This window comes from Cygnus atratus, chromosome 2, assembly GCF_013377495.2.
Source record: "Cygnus atratus isolate AKBS03 ecotype Queensland, Australia chromosome 2, CAtr_DNAZoo_HiC_assembly, whole genome shotgun sequence".
NCBI classification, from domain to species: domain Eukaryota; kingdom Metazoa; phylum Chordata; class Aves; order Anseriformes; family Anatidae; genus Cygnus; species Cygnus atratus.
The window spans coordinates 26,273,675-26,284,737 of NC_066363.1; the positions used below are offsets into that span (position 1 = coordinate 26,273,675).

At 40.8% G+C, this 11,063-nt stretch overlaps 1 protein-coding gene across 1 annotated transcript; it reads right to left on the reverse strand.

The window, feature by feature from the left end:
- Positions 1-212: 212 nt before the first annotated feature.
- Positions 213-10,314, reverse strand: PDK4 (pyruvate dehydrogenase kinase 4). The gene is given in 12 exon segments (XM_035545231.2): positions 213-2,722; positions 2,724-2,747; positions 3,617-3,730; positions 4,368-4,478; positions 4,766-4,864; positions 5,563-5,639; positions 6,342-6,419; positions 6,921-7,010; positions 7,477-7,661; positions 8,197-8,268; positions 9,269-9,410; positions 10,078-10,314. Coding segments are annotated over 12 exon segments (1,260 nt in total). The 5' UTR covers positions 10,238-10,314; the 3' UTR covers positions 213-2,614.
- Positions 10,315-11,063: the final 749 nt, after the last annotated feature.

The window sequence follows — 11,063 nt, forward strand, 5'->3', positions numbered from 1 at the left end:
CACCAATATCAAAAGTTACCTACTAGGAGAATTCTCCCCCCAACCAAAGAGGGCCCCCCCAAATAACCCTACCCTCCCCCCCAGTAAAAACCACCAAACCCAGACCTCACTCATGTTAAAAACCATAATTAATATGTAAAACTTACTCATTAATACTTAAAAGCCCATGCTTACAGTACACTTAGAAGAAAAAAAGAAAGATACTAGACAACCATTAAAAAGATTTTATTATAAAATTATTTAAATATCTACAAACCAGTAAAAGGCTCAAAACTACAAGTCTACTTTCAGGAATAAGAATTCAATAAGTGTTGAAAGATACCATTTTATCTAGGTAGACAGCCCTTAAGTATTTTTTAATACTAAAGGGATTCCACGTAGGTTCTTTAAGCACTACACATCTGTCTGCATTGTGAATGTGTTCTGCATATACAGATTCAAAATTACACTTATCCAGAAAGCTTCTATTTTGTAAGCTCTATTAGACATTTGTTTATAACACTCATGTGCTTTGGCTGCTTTAAAATAGTTACAGCTCCAACCTGGAGTAGCTGCAGCTATGGTACATATATACAGTATATCATGAGATCATAACTCACATTCAAGCGTTCCTGGGTGCAGACAGTATTATTTCTGTTTAATTGACAACAATAACTACCTAGGCATATTTTTTGTGACCTTGTATTCAATACAAAGTCAAAGTATTCAAGTATATTATGGCAGTGAAAGCAGCTTTTTCACACCTGTATCTTCTAAACAAAGATATTTCACTTTTGTTATCCATTTCATTCAGCAAGCTGAGCTAAAATATACCTGAATTGGTGACCTTTAGTGATCGCAGCTTATTCACTGGGAAAAGAGTGGCCCCAATGCAGTACTTAAGTCATCATGCTCAGTAATTATCATCAACGCTTCAAAGTTCAGTTTTTGAAAGAAATTCATCATAACAGAATACTATTTTCCATTGAGAAGTTTACCCCAACCAAGAACTTTTAGAATAAAGTTAGTTCTAGCTTTCTTATTGCTATTAAAAATTCATTTGAGATTCACAGTATAGTATGGAGTGGCTTTCTGCCCAGTAAATACAAATCTGTCATACAACTGAGCAAGATGCTTTAAATACCGTATTTGCAACTTCTTTCCAAGGTTCGCATACACTTAAGATAATGATGCTGATCAGTCAACAAAAATTCAAGTAGTATTACACAGCCCCAATGAACTTTGACTGTACAGTTGGGTAACTTCCATTAGCTTCACTTTATCCTGTCATTCAGCTTACCTTGCTTACAAGGAGGGGAAAAAATCCAGAGACTGGAAAGGGAGAAGAGCTTACTGAGAGTGGAGTATTTTCTCAACGGCTCTCCCCCACTGGCACTGTTCCTATGGCAATTCCCCATTTTGCTGTTCGTAAGAGTTACTCTACAGTTTTCAGTGCTGTTGATGTTTTAAATCTTCATTTCCACAAGCCCTTTCTATTACAGTGTACAGTTCTCAGAATAACATTCTACTCCACCACCGCTGCTCCTAAAAACCTTTCAAACAGACCTTCAGTGCTCACAGCTCTCAAGGCTGAGAATTCCCCGTGTACCACATGATAGCGTGGTACGATACATATTTGGCAGACATGGTAGTAGGCAGATTTTGGTTTAGTGTATTGAGCCCACTAGTCATCTAACAGCATGACAAAAAGGAATCACAGGACAACATTTTAAGTATATTGTTTCCCATGCCATGCTTGCATAACACAGATCACCAAAACCTTTCAGTACAACTTGCATGTCTCACTTCAGTTCCCGGAAAATCCTAATCTACTTGGCACTTGTTTTCCAGAGTGCTGAGATATAGGCCAACTTTATGGATATTAAAATTAAGTGGCTTTCCAATTTGTCCCTAAAATATCCCGATTTCCTTATGCACAGTAGCCTTATTTCACTAGCTGTTCCATGAACAGCTTAAAAATTGATATATTTTTTTAAAAAGTAACTCTGAACAAGGCTTCACATAAGAACTATTACTGGAATACAAGATTGCTTCTTTTGTTAGAATGGGACTTCCTTATACATGGAAAACACTTTCTCCCTACCTGGCAAGGGTTCGCCCCCATTTCCCACTCAGGCTCTATTTGGATACTGTTTATAAAACAGCAGTCTTGTAGGCAAGGTAAGTGGCTATCTTCCAAATGTTATAAATACAGCTATTAAGTACAGGTGCAACTATCTACCTGAGGAGTTCTGTAATAAGATGAACTGCTGATATCTATTCTAGGAGAAAAATATACCAGCTTAACTGATGTTTATCAGTATCCGGAATTCAAGCATTAGACAGGACTCAATTGCACGCTTCTACCACATCAAATCTTTGATCACAGGAGTAGCCTGAATTTCCTCTATACACACACCTCTTCTTAAAAGACTTCTATTTTCTTCAGTCTGAAGTACACAGCAGCATTTCACATGTAATGCATACAGCCTAGGCTATAACATCCTTAGCTTCTTACACTTTTGCCAGTCCTGAAACTGAAGAATTTGCCTGTTTGAAAGTAGCTAAGTACTTCCAAACACTAGTCCTTGAGAAGCCAGCTTGATCCCGTTGGGTGCCTCAGATACCAACTTCTTCAGAGAGCTGCACTCTGCTTAGGGCCTCTGCTTGGAACACACCAGTCATCCGCCTCTGATGTAGCTTGGTAATGCTTAGAAGCAGATTTGTTGAAGACTGGGAGTTTTTTCTACTGATTCAGTTGATAGGGCCTAAAAACAAGAAGAGTTACTCAGTTTTTCCCCTCTCAATAATACCACTTTACAAAAACTGACACAGTATGCTTCAAGTGCCAAGTCAGTGACAAAGTTATTTACACAAATGTTTCTGTAATAGATACTAAAGCAAGTTAACTATAGCATCTAAGTTTACAATGAGTAATTTGGCAGGACAAAGGCAGTGACTTCAAATCACGTTTATGCATTTTTATAGGCCTTAGAAGGTATTCTGTGAAGTATTTTCAAGATAATCCTGAAAGCAGTGTATAAGAACTTTACAGAAGTACAGAGAAGCTTCAAAATGTGATCCCTTCCTACTTCCATATTCTTCTGCTAAAAGAACATTTTGTGTTTATTAGGGAGTGCTATATGCCAGACTATTATTCAAGATTACTAATAACCAAATCCCATATATGAGCTATATGGCAGATGTTGAGTAGTATAAGGTACTAGAAAGTCTATATGAACTAATACTAAAAGTGTCTGGTTGTCAGAGTAAAAAAGCACAGCAAAGAAAATGGATCTGTTGCTCAGATCTTCCCATTTCTGTTACTTCACTTTTCCCTAGTATTTTATATTCCATGAATCAGTAAATATGAGATCTATACAGGGAACCCCCTAAATTTGATTTAAAGCTCTTAATAGTAGATATTCAAGTACACTTGTTATAGCTGAGTTACTTTTTTTTTTAACCTCTAAGGATCAGTTAGAAAGCTTACTGGCATTTCTTAATAAAATGAAGTCATTTTCTACTTATAAGCAGAGAATTCGTTTACTTTAAGATGATGCTGAAGTAGTCACCACACTGCATTAGTGGAATTTATCAGCATTTATTTTTATTTAAACCAAATCAAAACACATACCTTCAAGTAGATAATAGCATCTGTTCCATAGCCACATATGGAATAGAGATTTAGGTCTCCTTGGAAGTATTTAGCATATAGACGGGAAATTGGCAAGCCATACCCAAAGCCAGCCTAAAAAGAAATCAAAACAAAATTCTTTACTAGCTCTTATGACTTAAAATAGCTGGAAAATGTTCAGAGACTTTAGACTGTTAAAGTCTCTTGCAATTCTCTTAAAAGAAAGGAGTTTTCTAATCAGTTTTACATGCAAATGGACTATTTGAAAATTTGAAAAGGATCTCTATGGAGGAGGAAAGGTACATATACAGGTGTTACTTTTACACATTACACTTCTGTATTTCCCTGCCTAGTTTTTGCTAGCACAACTTGATTACTGAAAGGTTATTACTAAAGTGTAACTATATTCTGTATCTATTCCAGTTGTGCTCGCCTCTGCAAAGATAGTATTTCTTTTAAGTTCAATAACTGAGAGGAAGTGAAGAACAAGTAAGTTATTGTCATTGGAGTAGAAGAAATGAGGCTCAGGTAGGACTATTCTTCCATTTATACCTTTAAAAACTCATTTTGTCCATTAAGCAAGAGTTAATGCTATAAGAGATCTAAGATCACTTATCTATGACACTCAGGCTTCATACACTCTACAGAGCAGTAGGGTGGATATAGGGTTTCAGTATTTGTTATTAACCTATCAATCTGCCCAATACTTATGGTAACCTTATTTGCAACATGAGCATTAAAGTAAACTTACAAGAGGAGTATTTCGGTCATTATCCATCCTTGGCCTTGGTGCTGTGGAATACATGTAGCTAAACAGCTGCTCTATTTTCCTTACTGGAACACCACCGCCTCTGTCAGAGATCTGATTTAAGAGAAAATAAAAGTTAGCTATGATCACGTACTAAAACTGGTATTTAAAATGCTGGTATTTAAAACAAACCCTCCAGCAGTAATAAGTGCTGTTTGGTTCACAGCATATTATTTTCCAGTTAGATAATTGCTCTATGTAGGCTATCAACAGAAAGCTTATGCTTTGTGTCTTTGATCTATTGTCACAGAACTTGTAGCAAGTTATTCTAATAAAATTTGCTGCAACACGTGCAATCGAAGATTACATTAAGCCCCTATTGTAGCTGGCCAACAAGATACCTTAATTGCCAAGTCTTCTTGTCCTAGAACAACTGTCACTTCAATTGGAGAGAGGGAAGGACTGTTTTCTTGAAATTCAACTGTTGCCCTCATTGAGTTCTGTGGAAATGAAGGTTACCATCATCAGAAAACATTCAATCTATACACTTAATCACATTAGTTTAATACCCCTGTTATTATGCAGAGGCTGAGCACAGTTACCACCCACTTCTACCACCGCCTAGCTTCAAGAAAACACTTAGCAACTAAGCATAACAAGAGCAGAAGTCTCACACTTAAGACTCCTCTATGCTTCAGAGGTTACATTGTTTTGATGAACACCAAACTAGGCTAATGTATGTTAAATAAACTAAATCCATGAAACGTCAGCAGGTCTCTACAAAAAAAAGTTGAGCTCAACAGTTGCTAAGGACTGCCAGAACTCCACATCCCTTGTTGGCAGCACATAGTTCAGCTCCATTCAATGCATTTCCTACCCCACAGGAAAGGCACTACAGCAAAACTGCTCTATAGGTGTAATCTAAAAGAAGGCTTTCAGAGTGGTTGTCACAGCCTCGTGTTCCACTTTTCCTCCCTCTCTCCCTTCCCCCAGTTACCACTGCATGAAAGCGTCCAAATATCCTCCAACAAACAGCTTTTGGCAGTTGGGAAAACAATGACTGCAATCTCCCCACATAAGAAATTTTTAGAAATCTGTCCTATGCAGAGCTCCATTTCACTAAGGTCTAGCTAGAGATTTTAAATATCGATGCTCCTGCTCAGAATACTGAAGGAAGAAACAGCATATACTGACATACCTTAAAGAGCTCAAAAAGCATGTGAAAGAGATGAGATGGAACGTATACAATGTTAATTGGCTCTCCTGGAAATTTTCCTAGATGGAAGAGAAACAGACAAGAAATACTCAGCAGGGAGATAAAATACCAAAAAATTTACAATAAGCAAACAAAAAAACAAGAAAATAAAGTTTTAATTTTGGGGTATATCCCCCCCCTTCCCCTGCCAAATGAAGGGTTTTGTTTACTCATAACAGTGTTTAAGTAGTAATTATCACCTGCTTAGAAACAGTTTATTTTCAAGTAAACTGAAAAATCAGCAGTTAATTTCATTTTATAGGTAAATGATTTTAGAATTATAGAATCATAGAATATCCCGAGTTGGAAGGGACCCATAAGGATCATCAAGTCCAACTCCTGGTTTTAGAGGTTAAGAAGACTGCCCAAGATCAGAAACATGCAGGCAGCTTAGACTAGAACCAATGTTTCTCAGTCAGTAGACTCACTTTTCCACCTGAGTAGAACTCCTCTCTAGCCACTTATTTTGCTATTACAGCCTAGTCTTCCTTATCTCAAATTTGTAAATACCACCTCAGGACATGTAGTGTTGGAGATACAGCGACATCTGAGTTCAAACCCAGTAGATTAAATGAGGCACTTATAACAAAAGGAAGAGGAACCACCACATGAGAAATTAACTGGTATGTACCATCATGGCTATAGAAGTGGGAGCGTTTTGATTCAGTAAACACAGCGATTTGACTACAACAGGAAGACAGACATAAAAGCCCTCATCTTACCGTTCACTTGATTAAGTTTCAGTTCTGGAGACGTTAAGTAATATTGGTCACATAGCATCTTGGAACTTTCAAAAGCATCTGAAATATTTAAAATACATGAAATGAAGTATTAAATACTGTAGAGCTTTATACCAATGCATAGCAAGATACAATTTCTAACCACAATAGCTGCTAACATGACACAGACTTCACAGGGGATGATAATGTTGCACCTACACTGTGTGCACTGAAACTGAGACTAAATAGGCAATTACAGCAGTATGGGGAAGTCTTCAGCACTATTTGGTGATTCTGTAAAACAGATGCATCTGGGGTATGGATTAAGAGTAAGTAATGCTGATTTCAACACCAGAGTTTTAATTCCTTCCTCATCTGTTACTTACTAGGCCTTATTCAAACATTTTTTTACTGCTGCTTTGTATTTTAAATTCTGTCCTACAAAAACTCATGTTTTGATAGACTGCTTTCAGCTATTTCAACAAGAAACAGTCAGCGTCCTATAACACTTTCTGGCTACCCAATCTGCCTGCAAGCAGATAAATACTGATCACAGAGAAATTATGGTATCAGAACACTTACCATTCACTACTTCAACAACATCACAGCAAGGATCAATACTTCCAATGTGCCTTGGGTGCCCTGAGCTGGATTTATCATCAAAAAGAAGGGCTGTTTTGGATGAAAGCAAATATTGTATTTAGTTACAAATACTGTACTATTTGAAAATTAAGTTTATATTAATTATATTATTAGCATGTAGTCACATAAGATGGTTTGCTGGCAGTAGATAGCCTTTTTAAAATCTAAAAAGGCATAGATAGCACTATGTTAGCATTTGTGTAGAGCTAAAGGCTTTTCAGATGTAAAGGAGATCCCTGCATTTTCCATACAACTTACTACAATTAGGCTGTAGTCAAAAAATAAATTCTCTCATTACTTTAAGTCATACACTTTAACTTTTCAGCATCAGTTATCTGAGGCAGATCTCCAACAGTTCTAAGAAACATTTGCATTAAAATGTTTTTCACTAAGTTGAAGGCAGTGGGTTGGAACTAGCTGATCTTTAAGGTCCCTTCCAACCCAAACCATTCTATGATTCTATGAAGTTTTTCCTCAGATAAGAATTTCTACTTACTGTGTTGGTTCATTAGCATCCGTGTGGAAATACGGCTCATATAAAAACGATCCAAGAAATACTGAATGTTTTGATTGGTGACAGGGTCTACTTTAAACATATCTTTGTATTCAATTACTCCTTGTGCCATCGTAGGGACCACATCATGATGTCTGTTTCGGACTCTAATTAATGTATCTATAAAGCTAAGTAAAAAAAATCTCATTAGAACATTGTTTTAAGACTACATGAAGGCAAGCTGTGTACAAAAGTCATTATCTAATCCAGTAACACAGATAAGTAAAGTAGCCTTAATGTTAAAAGAATGAAAAATAGACTGTATTTTTAAATTGACCTACATTGACCTACACCAGAAATAGGATATTTTTAATATAAACAGCGTAATCATTACTCATGTCAAATTCATTGCCTGCTTCCTCATGCATAAGAGTTTAAGCAGGAGAATGCAGGGAGTTAAGATGACCCCTAGCTGATATCTTGGAAAGAAGCAGGGACATGACATCAAGTACATTTTTTATTGATCTTTGTCATGGCAGTTCAGGAGGCACTACACCCTTAAAACCAAGCTGCCAAAGGTCATTTATGTGCAGTATTGCTCAACATATTGTTTGTGAGATGCTCAGCAATTCATGCGAAGTTACCGAATTCAGTTCAGAACAGTGATCATATGAAAAGTAGAGTATATGATTGAAAGCTCAATGAAACAAATGTATAACTTACTCAGATAATACTTTCTGGTCATCTGGGCTTTTTTGATGGAACTCAACCAGCTCCAGTAGACTCTGGATGTACCTATTAAAAAAATAAAATCAAATGAATAGGATATTTCATTAGTCTAGGAACAGAAAAGATACTTAGTATTGTCCAAGTTATTACTCTTAACAAGTCAGCTAAGAGTCTGAAATATCTTTGAAGTATCAAAGTTCCACCTAAGCATGGAAACACAGTCACTTCTGCCTGAACTGTAGAAGTCATGCAAGTCTTCTCATGCCTGCCTCCCACACAAGAATTTAAAATATCACTTTAACATTGACTCCTCTTACAGTTTTAGAGAAGAGGGGCATTTCAAAAGAAGATCCAAATAATAAGTAATAATGGAAGCCACCTGAGCAAAAGTTTTTCCAAGTCTAATCAGCTTTGTCACAAGCTAAGCACTTGAGCCTCTTTGCTGATGTCTGACAGCCTTGACGCATATTGCAAAGGCACAACTGTAGTTTGCCAGATTAAGAACGTTTCTGAATCTTACTCTAATGCTTTTGCCCTTTGCATCAGCCTTCTTTGCAAGTGCTGCAGTTGTGTCAGTAGAGCAAGGTTAAATCAGATCCAATCACTCTGTCAACCACAAAGTGAATGTTAACTGAATTCTAAGCTGCATGGGCCAAGGCAATTTGCTACAGAAGTTCTGCTAGCAATTCCATCAGTGAGAGACCCAAAGAAGAATATAGCCAGCTCTTCCACTTCCATGTAACTCCGAGGGTCTGTGCATGTTATGTGAGAAGAGAGCACTGTCTTCTCACTTCTTGAAAAGTGGAGAGAGTTTTGTTCTAACAGCAAGCTTTAAACTGTTAAGAGATGTTTTAAAAACAACAACATGACCATATTGGGTTTTCAATTTAATTTTAGCATGCCACTCAAGTGTAGAACAGCTTGCAATTAAGCTTTGATGAATGAACTGCATTTCTAGTTTATTTTGTTACTGTCTTCTGTTATTCAAAATAGTCTATGACAACAAAGTTGTTGGAGTTGTGTTATTCTATAGGCCCTATATTCTATTCAAGCAGTTCTTACTTACCAGCTTTTTACTAACTGGACTGATGGTGTGCTTAGCAATTTGTCGGGAAGAAGATCGATTTCCCTCAGTATGTTTGCAAACCTCACGGGAAGTTCTTGTCTCAGAAAGGCAAAAGAAGTTCTCTCGCATCCATTAGTTGAGCCTACAAAACAAATCCAACCAAAGAAAATGTTTTGTGTTGGGGGAAAAAAAGAAATCACAAGTATAAATTGTTGTCTTTCTGCAGACTTGAAGACTACAATCCTTTGCAATCATCATGCTACTACTAGCCAGATCTCCTGCGTGTGGGCTTGCAGCACAGCAGGACACTGCCCATCCCCGGGAGGCATGTTTGTAGGTTTCCCATTTTGACAGCGGGACTTTGTAATCCGGGAGAGCCGCTGCAGCCCTGTAAACACGGGCTCCTTCAGGACAGCGCCGCGTGAGAGCAGGCTCGGCGGCTGCCAGCAGGGAAACGGGAGCCGGGTACAGGCTGTTCGCTCGGCCGGGACAAGCCGCACGCCTCCTCCCGGACAACGCGTGCCGCTCGGCACGAAAACATCCGTCAGCCGACCTCGCTGCTGTCGTCCCCCCGCCCCCAAATCCCATTAAGGGCCCCAGAATAGAGCCGCAGCCCAGCTCCGGCGCTGACGCGGGCCGGCATCGCCTGGCAACCGGCGCGGAGCCCTCGGAGGGCGCCTGAGGAGAGCGGTGGCGGCGCCTCCCCTCACCCCCGCCACCGCTGCCACCCGCCCGGCCACCCAGCCGGCCACCCAGCCACCCACCCCCCCGGCCCCAGGGTGAGCTCGGAGCGGCTCCGGGGCTCTCACCGAAGTCCAGCAGCTGCTTGATGGAGAGCGGCGAGGGGGAGAAGCGGGAGAACTGCTCCACCTCCCGCGGCAGCCGGCTGCTGCTGCCTCGGCTGGCGCTGCCTCCGGCCGCCCCCGCCAGGGGGGCCGCGCTGCGCAGGGCGATGCGGGCCGCCTTCATCGCTGCGAGGGGTCGCTCGGGATCGCTGGGGATCTTTTGGAATCGCTCGGTTGGGATCGGTCGGGCTGTACCTACCCTGTGGCGAGCGGCTGCGGTGCCGCCCCTAAGTAGAGCCCGCGGCGGGCGGGGTTCCGGCAGGCCCGGCCCCGCTGCCCATGACGGGACATCCCCTCACGGGCGGCTCGTGACGGCCGCTGGCGGGGCTCCCCGGCCCCTGGCACCGAGCCCCGGCCGCTGACCTTGGGTGTGTGGGGCCGGGGCACGGCCGGGGAGGCTCCGGGAGGCCCCCGAGGGGCAGCGGGCCGCGGGGTGCTGCCCTGCTGCCGGCCCTGAGGGCACGCTGGTGGAGGGAATAACCAAACGGGGAGCCACCGAGAGGTGTGCAGGCTCCTTCGGTGCACTAAATGCAGGGGGTACTGCGGTTGTTAAAAGTCCCGGCTCTGTGTGGAGAGTACACTGAAGCACAGAGGGAGCAAAAGTAGATCCTAAGCACACAGTTTGACATGTAGGTCATCGCCATGACCCGGGTTAGCAGTGACCAAATACCTCCAGACAGCTGCTTCGGTGACACACTGGCTGCAAATCGCCAAGTGACCCTTACTTACTCTTTCTAGAGCTGACCTAATAATTGATCGGCTGAACCACTCTCTCACTATTAGCTTATCTTCCAGAGTCACAGATGAGCTGGGAAAAGTCTTAACAACTTTCCTCTTTAGTGGAAAGAGAACCTGAAGTCCAACATTGCCTGGGATTTTCCCAGGCTGTTGGGTCTACGTCACCAAAGACAGAGTTTGCACAGCGTAACTTTCAGCAGAGGAGTTCCTGA